The sequence below is a fragment of the Tiliqua scincoides genome, chromosome 4, assembly GCF_035046505.1.
Source record: "Tiliqua scincoides isolate rTilSci1 chromosome 4, rTilSci1.hap2, whole genome shotgun sequence".
NCBI lineage: Eukaryota > Metazoa > Chordata > Lepidosauria > Squamata > Scincidae > Tiliqua > Tiliqua scincoides.
In genome coordinates, this window is record NC_089824.1 from 97,224,073 (window position 1) to 97,242,363 (window position 18,291).

Genomic DNA, 18,291 nt, shown 5'->3' on the forward strand with positions numbered 1-18,291 from the left:
TTTTCAGTATTTGGCAAAAGTTTTGCAATAGTTTTGATTGCTATGCTTCACTTTATTTGTAGGTGAGACAATTGCGCAACTTACTGATGTAGCAATCTTTGATCATCCGGAATCTGATGGCCAGATAACTATTTTCACTGACAAAACCGAAGTGGTTAAGGCTGCAAGACTGCTACTTTCTTCTGTGACGAAAGTGTTGGTGTTGGCTGACAGAATAGTTATTAAGCAAATAATAACTTCTAGAAACAAGGTATTCATAGCCTTTCGAATACTGGAACTGTGTCTGTGAGTGAGAGAATGACAATGAGAATTTTGTGTACAAGTGACAGTATTGCATTTTGTGAATATGAACCAGCCAAAATTATGCACTTGTAAGGTCCATTGGTTCTTCAGTGGGAGATAGCTAGGCATGTGCTTAAATTTCCTAATCAATGGAACTTAGAAATGCTTAGCTTGGGCAGGATTGCACCCATTACATATCAACTATATTTTTCCACTGTTGGAAAAGTAAGCATGCCTTCATTTGGCACTTTTGCACCACCAAAAATTGAGAACATGGTGTGATGTATTGCAGTGGGACTAATGAACCTAAACTAGTTGAGTTGGAGGTAAACCATATTGAATGTACAGTTTTATTTTAAAAGGCAAAACTGATCTTGGTGCTTAAAAAGATTCCTAAACTTTTGTCAGTGATATTAAAATTTGCCATTGATCGCTTTATTCAATGTATTTGGCAGGTTCTGGTAACAATGGAACAGCTAGAGAAAGTGAGTAGCTTTCAGGAATTTGTGCAAATATTCAGCCAGTTTGGAAATGAGATGGTAGAGTTTGCGCATCTAACTGGAGACCGCCAAAATGTAAGTACTGGGCAGAATTCTGTCTATCCTCTGCTTTAAAAAAAACAAAACCATTGCAATGTGTTAGTGAAAATGATGCATTCTTTCCAAACCTGTCTTCCTATGGGAAGAATAACTATCTGTATTCTGTTATCTTTTAAAAACTCACATTTACTTTTCATATCTTTTAATTACTTTTAATTTAATGTATTAATAACTTTTAATATGTGTGCAACCTGCTGTGCACAATTGAACAACTCCTTGGCTATTCTAAGACATAAAACTACCTCTAAACATAGAGATTCTGTTTAGCTATTATGGGGCTTGGACTACTTTGGTGAGAGAATCAGACTTTTGAAAAAGTGTTTATACATAGTAAAATGTATAAAATGTTGTGCTTTTCAACACAGAAGCTCCCCAAACAGCAAATAAGCATAGAACACAATAAAAGGGCATGTAAGGTGCCATCTGCATGGATGCAGCCATATAGATAAGTAGTAATTAAACACTGGCAACAAAAAGCAGCACAGAAGTGCAGTCATCCATAGAGCCAGACATGGATTAGCAAAGAAGGGGAAAACAATTAAACAGCACTAAATGTCTTTTAATAAAGACTATCCAGAGCATGTTTCAAAACGTTTATAGAGAAGGACCTAGATGAGGCTCCCAAGGAGGGAGTTCCAAAGTTTGGACAGTGCAACTGAGAAGGCCTTCTCCCATATCCCCCCCCCCCCCAGCATATCTTGATGAGATGTTAAGCAGAGCCTCTTCTGAAGATATTCATGGATGGTCAGGATCATGTGTGTTTGAATTCTTACTTTCTGCAGGCAACTTTATAAAATTTATGTGAGGGCGATCTGGCTGCAACATCTGTCACCCCATTGATTGCTAGGGTTGAGTCGGCTGATCTGGCTGGCTAGGTGGGTGTCCCCTTCCTCCCTCACCACTCCATGTGCGTCCCTTCCAAAGCTGCATGCTCGGTGGAAGAGGAAGACCATCCCAGATAGGAGGAGTGTACCGTTCTTCAGTCAAGGGTATAAAACTAAATACCGATGTGGATTTGTTTCCATTTCACACATTTGTCTTTATTGGCTGTTGAACCCCTGGGCTTCCTATTCCATAGCTTCTCTATCTTCTGGACCCCCTCTCCTACTCTTGACCTGCTCCTGTGTGAGTTTCCAAACCAACAACTTTTGTTTCCCTTAGACAGAAGGTGAACAGTCTAGTTCCCTGTACAGCTGAACATTCTTTGCCGCTGCACCAGCACAGCCATTCAATGTCAGTGTCACCATTACAAGCACAATATGTGATGAGTGAGTCCTTTGTGGGTTTTTGGTTAACATTATTTACGGTATAAACACTGGAGAAATAGCCATTCAGCATATTATTCTCTCTCCCTTTCTTCTCAGAGTTTTATGTTATCAGCTTTGAATTATAGCTTAATGTTTTAACTGCTTGCTTTTGCTTGAGCCATCCTTTAAGCCCCAGGGGAGATCATCAGTGCAAATCAGTTTACAAAATATTGAGGCCTACATGTATCAGCCGATTCAGTTTATCATAGAAAAGTCACAACATCTTTAATTTTAAGCCTGTCATCCTTCCTCGTATTACAATCCACTAACTGCACATGTCATCCAAGGGGTAGAATGCTGATTGTAGATACAGGGCTGATGGTGATAGCGTGGAGAGGTGAGTTGTTGGGGTTGAAATGCATTAGATCACCTGTGGCCATGCATTGAATAGATGATTTGAAATAAGACTACATTAAAATGTTTGCATGTTCTCTTTCATTGAAGATTCTGGAGAACATGAACAATAAAGTTGTTTTAACTCTATTGACAAAATTTTCTTTGGTTAGGAGAATCTAAGGTTAAGCTTTAGATATGGGGGCATTGTATCACTTCTGCCTCTGCCCAGCTAATTTTACTGCAGATGTTCTCCACTTTTGCCATTAATAATAATAAAAAGATACCCCAGAATATGAGACAAATCTTCTGAATGCCAGAGAATAGCACATGCATCTAGCATTTGGGAAAATGTGGTTGAAGCAGATCTAAAGGATCTCCTATAACTTGCTTGAAGCATTATTTCACAGAAGCATGGATGGAAAGAAAATAGGTACTAGAGTGTTCTGCTGTTCATGCAGTGATACCCTATATAGGTTCTATAGCACTTCTTTTGCTTTCACTTGAGCAAGCTATTGTGCACATAGTAGAATATGTTTAGATTTAGTTTCATTTTACTCACACAATGCTGTAGCATGAAGTAAAACAGTCCTGTGTTTGGAGGACACCTTTTATGTCCCATCCGACTGCAGGATATGGAAAAAATATTTGTGGCCTCCAGCAACTAATTTGCAAACTAACTTTATTCTGTTGATGAAACCTTTCACATCCACCACATTTGGACTCTGCTTTGATAGATTCATTAAATTTACCCTGTGTGCCCGCTTTTCCTGTTACTGATTATTTTCAAATCGTACAACTTGAGAATATGGGAGACCATTTATGTGCCCACAGGATTCTTGTCCATCTTGGATAGTGGGATCTGCTTGTGGGGGGTCTGGCTATGTAGGTGGGGAGAACAATAGATGCCTCTCTGGTGGAGGGAAGGCATGATTTCCTGCTTGGCTTAAAATGATTGTCTGCCGTCTGCTAAAAGGGCTCTCTCTGATTCCACCATGTTGGAGAATTACTGGCTGGTTTCTAACCCTCTTTTGGACAAGACGTTTCAATAGTTATGCCCCCCGTGAGTTTCTGGATGAGACAGATTATCTGGATCCATTTTGGACATAAGTCATTTAAGTCTATTCCATGCAACCAACAATCATTCTGGAAGAAATTTATTTTTGACATGCCCCTCCCTCTTCATTTGTTACATCCACAGCAAAACATCTAGGTGGGTCTTTATAAATTGCTGTTCAAGCTTATACTCTACACACTTTGCCTCTAAGCAACCATAACTTTGGCCAATTTATTTGTGAGCCTTCATAATAATTAATCAGACTCAGAAATGTCAACTTTCCATCTCCAGCAGCTGCCCACAGTGTTCTATTATCTTATGCTGGAACATTTTCCTCCCTAGATAAAGAATTTGAATAATTTTTCCTAAAATCCAAAACTAATGAAAGGGATTGAAACAAAAACAATAATTTTTGGTACAACTGATGCCTTGGTTCCTAGTCAACCAAGAGAGTTAAAATTCTTTCATCTCTGGAGATACTGTTTAATTGCTTGAATCCCCTGAGAGCAATTGAGATCTGTCTGAGATTCCTATCAAGACACATTCCTAGAAACTAATGGAGAAGTAGTAGGAAGCAACCTATGTCTGACGGCAATGCTAATGTCCCAGTTCTCTAACTGGGACATTAATTTCTGCTTATAGCCAAAAGAATATTAAACCTTTCAATTAATTCAAAAAAAGATGGCAAACGTTAAAGATGGCATAGGGTCTTTCAGAGAAAAATCATTACAAAATCACTATATAATGATATTTTAGTCTGTCCTCCATCCACATCTAGCCCTTTTATCATTTCTGATGTTCTGATTGCCATTGCAAATAGTTCTGTAATGAAAACAAATAATAATGGTGATAACTGATACCCTGCACATGCCTGATCTTGTCTGATCTTGGAAGCTAAGCAGGGTCAGGCCTGGTTAGTACTTGGATGGGAGACTGCATGGGAATACCAGGTGCTGTAGGCTTATACCATAGTCTTTCGAGACTGAAGGTTGCCAACCACATTACCATGTAATGCATTTTAATGATTGGCTATTGACCAAAATATGAGCATTGGGGGAAGTGCTTACCACTTTATCCTCTACTTTATTAAATGCACTCATTATTGCATTTTGAAAGAATGGTTTGTTCTACTCTATCAAAAGCCTTAACTGGAAGTTGTCCCAACAGGTTATTGTAAATTGGTAAAAGGTTTTTATCCCTCCTGTAGAGTCTAGGTACAGACTTAAATACATTTTTTTTTCAGATTAGTACAAATACAGATGTTGTGGTTAAATTAATTAGCTTGATTATGGAAAATACAGTCGTTTCCTGTTATAGGGCAGGCATAATTGCTTGAAAGGAAGTGAAGGTTTGGCAGGATATAAATTCAGATACATTGAATAAGAAGAGAGTATAATTTCTTGATAATTAAATTATGAAGGAGAAATAATAGTAGTAGTTTTCATATACCACTTTTCAACAGAAAAGTTCACGAAGTGGACTTCGTGGTTTACATACAAAATCAAATAATTAAATGGTTCCTTTGTCCCTAAAACTGAAAAGATGCAGAAGATTATCATCAAACGGCCATTAGAAAAGACCTTTTGTTGGGGTGAAGAGGGACCATATGGCATAGGTATGCCATATAATTGGAGATTGCTGGCAACATTGATGATCTTACTGAATTATATGTGGGGTAGTAGTCAGATCCATGAAAGAGAGGCAAGACTGTTGGATGAGAAATTAGAAGCTTCTCCATTCACTTTTGCTAGGAGAGATAGAGAGGAAAGAAATTCAACAAAACCATGTGAGACGAAACTCCCCTAAATTAATTAGCAAGGCTATTTATTGATAACTAGAGGTTTCCAAGATAGTTAAAGGATAAAGGGATTGAAGGCCCCTCTTGATTTGCAAGGATTGCAATAATATTTAAATATAGTCAACTCTCGTTATCCGTTGACTTCAATCCCACAGATTTGCTTATCCGCTTCTATAAAAGTGTAACCCATTTCACCACATGCACAGTCTCTTCACATCCATTAATGGCCATAGGCCTTTCCCCTCATGCCTCAAATCCTAAGTGACTCACTAAGGGCTGCAAGAAGAAAGATTTTACTTACATTCAAGTGATGATAACCTGGTAGAAGTCTTCGCTAGGAGCAGGAGCCTGTCCTTGTGATTCAGATAAAGTATTTGGGAGGGAGGATGCCATTTTAGGACACCAGCAGCCTGTTGTTATGACAAGCAGAAAGGGGTAGGCATACAAGAGAGATCCCTGGAATCCCAGCCCTCCCTCTTAAGTAAGTCAACCGGCACTTAAAGCTTGGTCTCCATCACTCAGGTCATAGAGTGGCAAGAACCTCTTTTGAGGGCAGCCATGATTAGAGGTTCACAATATTATAACCCGCCCCCCCCAGCACCATCACTCAGTGTTCAAGGTAAGAGTCAGGTGCATAAAGTTTATTCAATGTATAGCAAATAGGTGTTTGTGGGAAAATTGCATTTTCCCCATGGGATCCATTATTCTGTAATCACAGTTTCCATCACTGCAGGGTTTTCCAGGAATGTTACCCCTGTAGTAAACAAGGATTAACTTTATTTAGGCAATATTGAAAGAGAATTATGGATAAGGTTAAATGTTTTCCATATAATGTAAATGGATTAGATCATCCTGTAAACTGAAAAACAATAGCATCATGATTACAGAGACAAAAAAATCAAATCTTGTTTGTTTTCAAGAAACCAGCCATATGTTGCAGGATATTTAATTTTTGAGCAAATCATATAATGTCATGTGTAGTATTCATGTGTTCAAAATAAATCAAAAGGTGATCAGTTATTGTTTATGACAAAGTTGCAGGAGCAATGAGGATCAGGAAGGGAGTTAAAAGATTGTTATTTGTTAAAGGAATGTAGGAGAACAGAAGGTTAACATTGACCACTGTATTTACTCCCATTATTGGTCTCTCACCATCTTTACAACTCTGGCAGGAGATATTGATAACTTTTGAGGGGGACAACTGTTGTCAGTGAGAAATTTTAACATAATGGGCTATGTCAGATGCAAGGGAGGGCACCGGGATGCAGGTCTCTTGTTATCTGGTGTGCTCCCTGGGGCATTTGGTGGGCCGCTGTGAGATACAGGAAGCTGGACTAGATGGGCCTATGGCCTGATCCAGTGGGGCTGTTCTTATGTTCTTAGTTGTACTCCTAGTTGTTGTTGGGTTTTTTAAAAGATTTGAGTATCCACCAATGGGATTTTTATTTTGTTTTCTTAGGATCTGAAAGATGAAAAGAAAAAGGCCAAGATGGCAGCTGCTAGAGCTATCCTTGAGAAATGTACCATGATGCTTCTCACTGCTTCCAAGGTAACTCATTTCCTCTTTTTGTGATTAGCAAATAAACATCTCAAGAACTGCTCTGAGGAACCTCTTTGTTCTAGCAATGTGCTGAGAAGAAATTGACCATAGCAACTTCAGTCCATACATAGGGAGGCTGGAGGGTTTTCCAAAGATTTGAAATAGAAATGTTGACAAATGCAATGGATAACTAATTGACAGAACTGATTGTCAGTCTTGCTTCTTTTGCCTCAAGCAAGATGTATAGGATAGGCATTCCTCTTGGCATACTGATCACAAACACATCTGGAATTTTCTATTTCCAAGACCTGTCTAAGGCATCCTGACTGCGAATCTGCACGTGTAAATAAAGGAGCAGTATTCCACAGAATGAGACTAGCTTTGGAGCAAGTGATAGAGATTGTCACAGATTCCCGTTTCAGTGGAGAGAATGAACCAGGCCCAGTGAGCATCTATACTGGTGTCAAGGAATTTAAGGTGAGGGCAAAATATTTCCTATTTTGAAAGTGTGACTTAAAACCCAAGATGTATTTGCATATGCACAAGTATAAGCAGGAAAACAGTATCTATGTACTTGGATGATAGGAAAATAGAATTTTTTTTAATTTTCAGTGCATTTTTCAATATTTGTTCACAGACAAACTTGTCTCAAAGATGTATTCTAAAAACATAATGTAATTCTGTATGGACAACCAAATATCAATGTCTAGAAGCTGCTTAAATTGCTGACCCCAGGGGAGAAAATTAAGTGTCAGGTGTTGAAAATGGGGGGATATAACTTTTGGTATCTTTTCTATATGGTACCTTGAAACCAAATGTCACTAAACATCCATTTTGCATTAAGAAACAATGGTTATGCAAATGAGATACATACCCCAAATTTCAATCCAATAATTCATCATGGTAAGAACAGAGGCAGATTCTGGCTCTGATTTTCACATGAATGTTAATCTTTATTTTATTTTTAATTTTTACGCAACACTGGACAATAAATTTTTACAAAGGTCATGTCCCCAAGATTGAATTAGTTCTTTATGAATTTTGAGGTGCCGAACACAAATATGACAATGAAAATACAAAATTGGCTATGGTTTGTGAGAGATCTGCAATAGACAGTTCCATAGACATGCACTGGTAAATGTCCCCTTCTTTCCAACCAGCTATGTATGCAATGCATGCAGCTTCTCCTAAATAAGAGCCAATTGACAGAGCTCATTGTCATTTTCGTGTTCAGCACATCGAAATTAGTAATGATTAGCTATTTTCATTTCAGAGGCAAATTCTGTGTTGTCCAGTGTAATAAGCATGGTTCACTCACTCACGCGCACACGCAGAGGAAAGAACAAAACCCCAAAACTACTGTTATGAGGTGGTAAGTTTTAAAACTGATTCACACATGGATATTTGAATGGCCTCTTTTAACACAACATTGTTGGGGCTATCCCACATGAGTAACTGTTTTTATGAAATCGCTTCCCACAAGGTTTGACTGACTTCAGCCAAGCAGTTCCAACTTACCATGGGGGGGGGGGCAAGGTGGTTTTTAGCTGTTGCATGTTTGAAATCGGCCACTTGGACCTGCTTCACAAAGACGACTTGTGGTGTTGAAATGTTGTTCAGACTGTTGTGTTATAACAGAGCCATTATCATGGCGTGTGGCATTCTAAATAGGTGCTAATGCTGGCCATCCCAAGGTCAAGCTCTGTAACCCTGAAGTCTGCTACTCATTCAGTCTGAAATGCACGTTCTCATTGGGTGAACTGTAGTGGGATGAGGCTGCTTATTCCCTCTGTGTGTCTTGGCACCTTACCCATGCCTCCTTAAGAATGTATGTTCTTTTACTGCTGTTGTGACTATAAAAATGCAAGTGAAGTAATTGAGTTCTGTACACTTACGTGAAATTACATTGAAGGACGTAATGATCAGTTTGACTTAGCCACGTCAGTTTATTAACACAAAGTTCCAAGAGATTCCAATATTTAAGAGATGTTGGACAGAATGAAATGTAATAATCATTTATATTCCATCGCAGAGTATTAAGAGACTTTATATACATTGTTTTCACAGTCCTTACAACAAACCCATAAAGTAAGCTCAGCTGTATTACTTCTGTTTTTCAGATTGGAGGACAAAAGAGGGTTGCTTGCCTAAGGCCTCCTAGAGGAGTAATTGGGGGTGTGGGATTTGAATTGGAAACTTTTTGATTCACAACTCAGTCACTCTCTACATTTGCTGTGATAGTGATCTTCGCTTTTTAGAACCTTCATCATGGTTTTCTCCCCTCTCAGAATAAAGTGGAAGGCTTGCGGGACAACCTTTATCTTCTGACGAAAGAGAATCTTCGGGCAATGCTGCGTGTTGTCCTTGAACACACAGAGGATTTTACTGATTCTGCTTATACTAGCCATGAAAATAGAGAGCGAATCTTGGAGCTGTCCAAACAAGCAAAGATGGAACTGGAGCAGCTGGTGTCTGCATGGATGTATGCTGTAAGATTTTTTTTCCTCTCTAGCAATGCTGATTGCTTCACCTCCATTTTGAAAAGAAATACACTTCAAGACCAATTCAGTTTATGTGATATGGAACAGTTTATATAATGTCAGGAACACTTTGTCACAACGTAACTCCTACAAGTGTAATATCCTTACCACTGGTTAATATCCGATCAGTAAATGATGTGCTTAATGCTGCAGTATTGCTGAAGCTAAGCAAATATGGTTCAGTCCCCTTGGATGAGAGGCCACCGGGAGCTTTACAAAAAAGCAGAGGAGAGAGAGTGTGTGTGTGTGTTGCTACTGTTTTGTTCCTGAATAGTCCACTCCTCACTTCTTGGCTTTCTAGTGGACAATTGAATGAGAATTGTTTACAGCTATGCAACAAATTCTCCAGATGCCAAAAAATAGACTACACTTTCCCCTAGTTGTTGGTTGGGTTGCGCATCCTCATGTAGTTGGACTATGAATCATAGAGAGCATAGTGTCCCTAGAATCATAGTGTTGCAGCCGCCTCCTTAATATCATGTTCCAAAGGGCAGAACTACACATTGTCTTGGTAAATGCGTGTTTCCAAACCTGCATTTGCTGAGAGAGAGGGAGGGGATGAGGGGATTTTAAGGGGAGAAAAAAGTACTCCTGTACTTCTCACTTGGCTTTGCAAGTGCCTCCCCAAGAATTTTTCCAATGGCTGTTCAGTCTGTTCAGCTGACTACAGGAGAAAGCATCAGATTTGTATCAGCATTGCAAATATGGAACTTTCCTTGATTCTGTAGTGGAATGGGCAAAAAAAAAACCCTATCCAAGATGAGCAGTGTGTACACACAGGAAACCTATTTTATTTATTTATTTACACGTCTTTCTCAACATTCTTCCAATTAACAAGGTCCATTTCTCTTCCCCCCCCCCCCCAAACAACAACTACCATTTTTCTGTATAACTCTGTGAGTTAGGTTAGGCTAAGAGGTCTGTGCACGTCTCCATTGCACAGCAGGAGGCTTACGGAGGGGTAAGGGGAATTACATCCTTTTTCAGCATGGCTGCATCAGGGCTGAACTCTACAGAAAAATTGTGTTTGCAGGTGTATACGTACACACTGTTATTGCATAACAATTGACTTGCTGAAATTGCAGTTCGCCATTTTGTCTCTGCAGCAAAATCAGAAGAAAAAGAACGTCACGGAGGACTTGGAAATAGCCATATTAAAAATGTGTCAGTGCATGAACGAGCTTCAGAGAGAAGTACGTACAATTCAGTGCAAGTGTAGTAAGTTTTGGGGAGTTTAATATGTGTAACTTCTGCAAAATTCTTTGTTCAGCAAAAGATATCATCAAGTAGTAGCAGTTCCAACTAATTGGATCTGCCAGTCAAGCCTTTTTTATTAAACTGAGAGGTTATCTTGAAGTAATTACCTGGATAGACCCCTGTGTACATGACTTGCATGCAAGAATACAAGTTGCTAAGTAAAATTTTTGGAATTTTAACTTATAGAGACTCAGGTTCATAGTTTTGTGTCCTTTGCTTTTGTGGTTGCTGTTTGTGGCACATTGGGTGGTCTGGATGTACCTAACTGGGCGCAAACCTGATCAGGGGGATGTCTAGTGGCCCCTTGTAACCTGCTCTGAGCTTACCTAGAACAAAGAGCAAGACATGAGTATGAAATAAATGTTCATTAAAGAAACCACATTTGCCGCATAGTTCAGGGCCGTCCCACCCATGAAGCAAACTGAAGCAGTCACCTCAGGCAGTGAGGAAGCAGCAAGAGTTCATACTCATGCTTCTATGAAAGCAGCCACCTCAGTATCTTTCTCACTTGTCTCAGTCCCCTTGAAAAGTGTTGGATTAGAAACTCCTGATCAAGCCTTTGTGTGGGCTTTCAAGGAATGGCAGCTGCCAGCAGCCTTCCTCACCTGTGCCATTTGGAGGTGAAGAAGCAGTGCATCGTGTGTGTGTGTGTGTGTGTGTGTGTGTGTACCAATGTATGCAGATGCTTTCCTTGTTGATGACAAGATGTGCTACCTCAGACTCTGTATATATGGTGGGGGGTGGCGTTGACCTGTTACAGTTAAATAAGGCTAATAATGTTTGCTTCTTTATTTGTTATGAGAGGTTGACAATTAGTGTTATGTAATGATGAAGAAAGAAAGGATGGTATGTCATTTCAGTGTACAGTATTTTGTCCAGAAATATAAATCTATATTTATTTAAGCTATTGTTCATCTTTTACAGTTAGAGAATTGAGGCTGATCATTACTTACCCCCTAAAATATGGCTGAATGAGGCATTAGTTCAGCTCATTAGTTCAGCACTTAACCCTGTATTCATTATCCTGTGGTTGGATTACTTGACACGCCCGTGGTTATTTTTGTTTATTAAGGATGTCTTCACATCATTTGCTTTCTTCCTGAAAGAAGAAGGGACAGGCTGTCCCTTCTTCTCTTGGAACGCTTCCACTGCTTTTTGCGGGTGAGCAGAAAACATGACAAGAATTGCATATGAGCAGGGCTGTGTGTATTCCATACTAAAATAATAGTTTAAAAAAAAACAAACTGTACCAGGGTGATCTGACTTCTGCAACCTGTATGCATTCTCTTATTTTGCAAAATGTATTCTGGTTTAGTGCCTGAGTTGCACTAAAGAGGCTCCAGGTACTTGCAGAGAGCGTTTATCCAGAATCACAGTGCGGATTCCAAGCCAACAGGTCCACCACCAATATAATATTCTGCCTTAGACAGCTGCAGAAAAAATGCAGAGAACAATGACAGCCACTCTTTATAGCCTTCATAGATCTCACGAAGGCCTTCGACCTGGTCAACAGGGATGGCCTCTTCAAGATCCTCCCCAAGATTGGATGTCCACCCAGGCTCCTCAGCATCATCAGATCCTTCCACAAGGACATGAAGGGCACTGTTGTCTTTGATGGCTCCACATCAGACCCCTTTGACATCCAAAGCGGCGTGAAGCAGGGCTGTGTTCTTGCACCAACCTTGTTTGGGATTTTCTTCGCTGTTCTGCTGAAGCAGGCCTTTGGAACCGCAACAGAAGGCATCTATCTCCAGACCAAATCAGATGGAAAGCTCTTCAACCTCTCCAGACTGAGAGCAAAGTCCAAAGTCCAGCTGAAATGTCTGCGTGACTTCCTCTTTGCCGACGATGCAGCTGTCACTACCCACTCTGCCAAAGATCTCCAGCAGCTCATGGATCGTTTTAGCAAGGCCTGCCAAGATTATGGACTGACGATCAGCCTGAAGAAAACACAGGTCATGGTTCAGGATGTGGACTCACCTCCCTGCATTACAGTCTCTGCGCATGAACTGGAGGTTGTCCATGACTTTGTGTACCTTGGCTCAACGATCTCCGACACTCTTTCTCTCGATGTCGAGCTAAACAAACACATCGGTAAAGCAGCTACCACGTTTTCCAGACTCACAAAGAGAGTCTGGTCCAACAAGAAGCTGACGGAACATACCAAGATCCAGGTCTACAGAGCTTGCGTCCTGAGTACACTTCTGTACTGCAGCGAGTCATGGACTCTTCGCTCACAACAGGAGAGGAAACTGAACGCTTTCCACATGCGCTGCCTCTGACGCATTCTCGGTATCACCTGGCAGGACAAAGTTCCAAACAACACAGTCCTGGAACGTGCTGAAATCCCTAGCATGTATGCACTGCTGAAACAGAGACGCCTGCGTTGGCTTGGTCATGTTGTGAGAATGGATGATGGCCAGATTCCAAAGGATCTCCTCTATGGAGAACTCGTGTAAGGAAAGCACCCTACAGGTAGACCACAGCTGCGCTACAAGGACATCTGCAAGAGGGATCTGAAGGCCTTAGGAGTGGACCTCAACAAGTGGGAAACCCTGGCCTCTGAGCGGCCCACTTGGAGGCAGGCTGTGCAGCATGGCCTTTCCCAGTTTGAAGAAACACTTGGCCAACAGTCTGAGGCTAAGAGGCAAAGAAGGAAGGCCGATAGCCAGGGAGACAGACCAGGGACAGACTGCACTTGCTCCCGGTGTGGAAGGGATTGTCACTCCCGGATTGGCCTTTTCAGCCACACTAGACGCTGTGCCAGAACCACCTTTCAGAGCGCAATACCATAGTCTTTCGAGACTGAAGATTGCCAACAACAATTCTGGTTTTGCTGGAAGCTATGCAGAGCACTGAAACCTTACCCCTCACTGCTGGAAATCTTATTCAGCCATCTTTTAGGCCTTGTGAGATTTTTAGTGGCCCACCCATTTGCAAGATTATCTTTGCATTCTTCAGAAGTTGCTTTTGACTCCCAGTACTGCAGTGTGTAGGGTTCTTCACTCCTGTAGAATTGGTTGAATATGCAGTCCTGGTGAGTAAGGAGTCTGCCTGCCAAACTTCAGATGCTTTATCATGAATGTACATGTATAAAGTACATGTATGTACATAAATGTACTGTGCACCAATGTCTCTTGGTGTACTGGACCAACAATTTTCTTACCATGTCATTTGGAAAGGGACTGAGTAGCAATTAGTAAGCTTAGATGGGGCATTTCTGGGAAAAGGCTATTTCAAGAACCTTATACAACTATAGTATTTGCCCACTTGTGCTGGGAACCACTTGAGATTGGACCATATGATGTTAACATAGCTGTAGTCTCAGTAGCTCTTGGTAGGCTCCTTTGCCTCTCTTTTTCTCTCCATTTTCCTACACTGTTATATTCGATGTTCTTTTTTATCGTCGATTATCAGCCTTGCAAATTAATCCGCACAAATTAGTAGTTCTCCTTCCACGAGTACTAATTTATCAACCCACACATCTCACTAGTCATTTGTAGGTTAAGGAGGTGGGTGCAGCTTGGCACCAGCTTTTGTATGTATTCTGTAGTCTACTCATCTGAGGTCATTGTTCCTTGCCACAGGCAATCCAATGTTCTTAATCCTACTGTTTTTGTTTTATTTCCAAAACCAAAGCTCCACAGTGCAGCAACATCTGTTGCAGCAGACCTGATAAATTATCATTCCGATCACCTGGTTTTGAAAGCACTGAAAATCTGTGGAGCGGAAGGAAATATAGATGCTGTTGCAGAACATAGTTCTAAGCTCTCGGAACAGAAAGAACAGTTGATTGAAGTAAGTTGGTGTCACCTTCACTAATTTTGTTTGTTGCAAGAAGTCAAAGATACCTGTAACTTGACATCCTGCTTATGCTGAAGAACTTCTGTGACATTCATGCTGGTTTCTGTTAGGCTAGCTAGCAAGCCACTCAGGGTGGAGGGCTGAAGTCTTGTCTGTCTTGGCCCATTCCTCTGTCCGTCTTGGCCCATTTCCCAAAGTAACTCTTTGGGAAAAATAGTTACTGACCATTACCTTTCTGTTATCCCTGTTTCTAGGATAAGCACTATGCATTTTTTAAAATAAAACCAATACTAATGTTTAAGTCCGTTGATTTCATTGGAAGAATGTAAAGCATGTTAAGAAGCCAAACTGGGCATGTATCCTGAATCTCCAATGAACATTAAAAAAAATGTGGGAGGGAGAGGGCCACTTAATCCTTTGCTGAACAACTGTTTTCTGCCTACTTTCCCCATCCACTTTTCCCCATCCAGGTGCAAATGTTCTCAGGTGCATTTGTTGCAACTGAGAAACACGCATCTGAGGGAGGGCAATTTAGGGGAGATGTAACAGGCAGGGGAAGAATTAAGCTTCCACTGTGCATAGGTTTCCAGATATTTATCAGAGATCTGGGTTTTCTGTCAAATGTCAAATTTGAACCTGTATTTCTGGATGCAACTTCTGAATTCCAAAAGATTTAGTTTGACACAAAATGTAGGGATATGCTGGTTAACAGTTCCATAATTGGTATGTGGTTTTTTTTGTTTCTTTCCTAGATGTGTCATTTACTGAGGCATGTCTCTGGAACAGAACCACTTGAAATTACTTGTCTACATGCTGAAAACACTTTCCATGTGACTGGGCCTCAGGTGTGTCTAATTTTTATTGTGTCTTGTTGAGAAAGATGCTTTCAGGTTAAGCTTGTGTTTGTGTGCTAAGAAAGCATGATCACTCAGGCACAGCGAATTAGGAAGCATGGCTCCACACTATAGTACATTTTTGTCAGAGATTTTTCTCCATCAAGAAAATGATAGTGTTTTCCTTTGTAACCAAAGCATGGTTAATCTCAACATGGAGGGGATTCTGTACAGACAGGGGAGGGAGATCTTCCCTCTGGTTGGCAACTTCTGGTTGGCAGGGAACTGGCATTATGCCTGTACTGTACCTTAGGGGAAGTCCAGAATTATCACTTCCACTGAACATAAATAGCCACCTTATTCATTGACCCCAGTATCCTGATACCATTTACTTTTACCATCAGCAGCCCTGCTGTATGTCTTGAGTTGAAGATGACAGAGCTGAAATTAGGATTTTAGTCCTGCAAAGCATGTGTTCAGTCTCTGACATAAAACCTCTTTGTTAATTAAACATCATTACTGTACAGTATTCTGCCAGATATGTTAAAACTGTGCAATGCAAACAGTGAACTGGCTTTGGAATAACAACCTTGAGATGTGCTCACAAATCTCCTGTTAGAGATATGTACTAGTTTCACGAGTCAGTTGTTAGCAAAATTGCTTCAGGATAAATTAGAGGTTTAATTGTAAGATCACTTTTAGTAATTGGTGTTCCACAGCTACAGTACAATTCATATGGGCTGATTGCTAGGCCTGCATCTGCAATGCCCCACACTTCTGCAGTATGATAATGTGTTTCTTACTAAATTTTCAGTAAACCTATTTGCTTGTGTAGCACTGTTAACTAAATTAATAGTTTCCAAAGCCTCATTGGAATCGCATTCCTCATGCGTAATAATAAAATTAAATGGCAAAATCTCAATTTGCTCCATTCAACAGATTTGTTTGTTCAGAATGATTTTGCACAAATCTTTCCAATGAAAGCCTGAGTTTTGTTCGGCTTTGCTAAGCAAATGCCATACCCATCCCTCTCAACACAAATGAGAGGCTGTTTATTCTTTGCCTCTGGGGGTGGATGCTGATTAGCTATTTCATGTTACATGGCAAGATCTGCTTTGTTCCCTTTAGATAATTTCTGCTGCAGAAACCCTGACGTTGCACCCTTCTAGTAAGATTGCAAAAGAAAATTTGGATGTGTTCTGTGAGGCTTGGGAGTCCCAGCTGAGCGACATGTCTTTGCTTTTAAGAGAAATCAGTGATGTGTTTGAAAGAAGACGAGGTGAGAGGGCTGTTCTTAAATACAGACAACCTGCTGTCCTTAAATACAAGCTGCCAGTTTACAGCACACGCATCTTCTGAGTATTTGGGCTGTCATATAAGATGGGTTTGAGGATCTGAATGACATCCTTTTCCTAAGCAAACAAAATTAAATCTTTAAGTTAAAAAATGGCAACCAGGAGCTACTTAATTTATACAGCTCCTCCAGGCCACTAACATTTGCCACCATAAATGTATGTAAAAGTATGGAGGGCAGTTATACAGCCCCAAACAAATGGTGACTTATGGTGGGCATGTGACAGAGATTGGCTGATGATTGGCTGCATCTCTCTGGCATGTGTCAACTACATGTTTGGAGACATGCAAGTCACCATTATGCTTTTTAGTAGAGCAAATGTCAATGTGCCCACACTGTTGCGTCAAGCACAAAGCAGCTCTTAGGCAATAACTCTGAATCAATCTAGTCTCCTGTTTTTCAAACAGATAATGAGTATCCTGCTGAGATTGGGCCTTGTGTACTGTTAATGTCAATGATTGGTTTTTTTTATTTAATGTTGAGATGGGCATGGAGCAATGAAAAGAGAATTTAGTCTTTCCTAATTATCCTCACAGTTGATGTTTGTAGAAAATTGGTTTTCAAACTTTCTGCCTTAAGGACTCCTATGTACATTGATGTGACAACTGAGGTAATCCCAGCTTTTCAACTGGGATTCCTGCACATTGCATAGGGTTTTGAGGCATTTTCTTGTGTTCAAGAACATTTTCAGTTCTTGATCCTAGCAGTTGTTTTATCTCAACTGGGAGTATGCCATCGAATGTTCTCCTTGGGCTGCAGGGAAGGTCTCTCTAAGCAACTTGCTTGCTATTATTGATATTTTCATTGAGAAACCCTGGTGCAGCTTCTAAGGGGCACCCAGTTTGAAAGCCACTATTTTAGAGAAATAAAGTTTACTACAATGAAGGTATTGTGTAAGCCTTATTTTCTATGGAGGTGCCACAATAAATTTTCAAGTGTCAACGTCAGGGAGTGCTTAGTGTAGTACAAAGCAGTTGAAGCATTTTTTGTGAGGGAGTTGTAAAGAAGTCTTCTTTCAGCCTGATCTTAAACTCTTTACTGTTCTTGCAAAGAAACACCCCTTTATTTCTGTACTGTCTGCTCTCATTCTGCTCGCTTCACAATGTAGTGAATGTAGCTATTTGATTTTCAAACTGCTATCCTCTCTGCTTGGATGGGATCTCTCTGATGTCTCTACACAACTATTTTCTGTGATTGGTAAGTCACCTGGTATTTGTGCAGCATGTAGAAAACAAACTGTAAAAGAGCAACTCTGTCTCTTTAATATCATTGGCTGAGGCAGTATAATATTGTTCGCCAAGATCATAAACTGGCTCTGCATTTCTAAGCATAATTTAATTTTCTGCAAAAGAGTTTCTCTTTGGTTTAATGCAGGATTGTTTATTTCATTGAATTGTGCTATTCTGTATGTTATAGACATGTGATGTTTGATATATGGATTCAGTTGTGTATTTTATGGAAAACAATCACTCAGGGCAAAAAAAAAAAAAGGTTTGTCAGGCACAATTGGACCTATAATGGTAGCTTTTAAATTATAAAGCCACAACAGTGTGCCAAAGGGGAGGGCTGTAGGCATCCTACTATCCT

At 40.3% G+C, this 18,291-nt stretch overlaps 1 protein-coding gene across 1 annotated transcript in view; it reads left to right on the top strand.

Moving 5' to 3' along the window:
• Nucleotides 1–18,291, top strand: part of CTNNAL1 (catenin alpha like 1) — a 65,982-nt gene that overhangs the window by 32,401 nt on the left and 15,290 nt on the right. Inside the window, exons 3-11 of the mRNA XM_066623048.1 lie at nucleotides 63–250; nucleotides 738–857; nucleotides 6,836–6,925; nucleotides 7,223–7,393; nucleotides 9,205–9,405; nucleotides 10,563–10,649; nucleotides 14,353–14,511; nucleotides 15,270–15,362; nucleotides 16,479–16,629. Coding sequence (XP_066479145.1) covers nucleotides 63–250; nucleotides 738–857; nucleotides 6,836–6,925; nucleotides 7,223–7,393; nucleotides 9,205–9,405; nucleotides 10,563–10,649; nucleotides 14,353–14,511; nucleotides 15,270–15,362; nucleotides 16,479–16,629 — 1,260 coding nt within the window. The remainder of the gene's footprint in view (nucleotides 1–62; nucleotides 251–737; nucleotides 858–6,835; nucleotides 6,926–7,222; nucleotides 7,394–9,204; nucleotides 9,406–10,562; nucleotides 10,650–14,352; nucleotides 14,512–15,269; nucleotides 15,363–16,478; nucleotides 16,630–18,291) is intronic.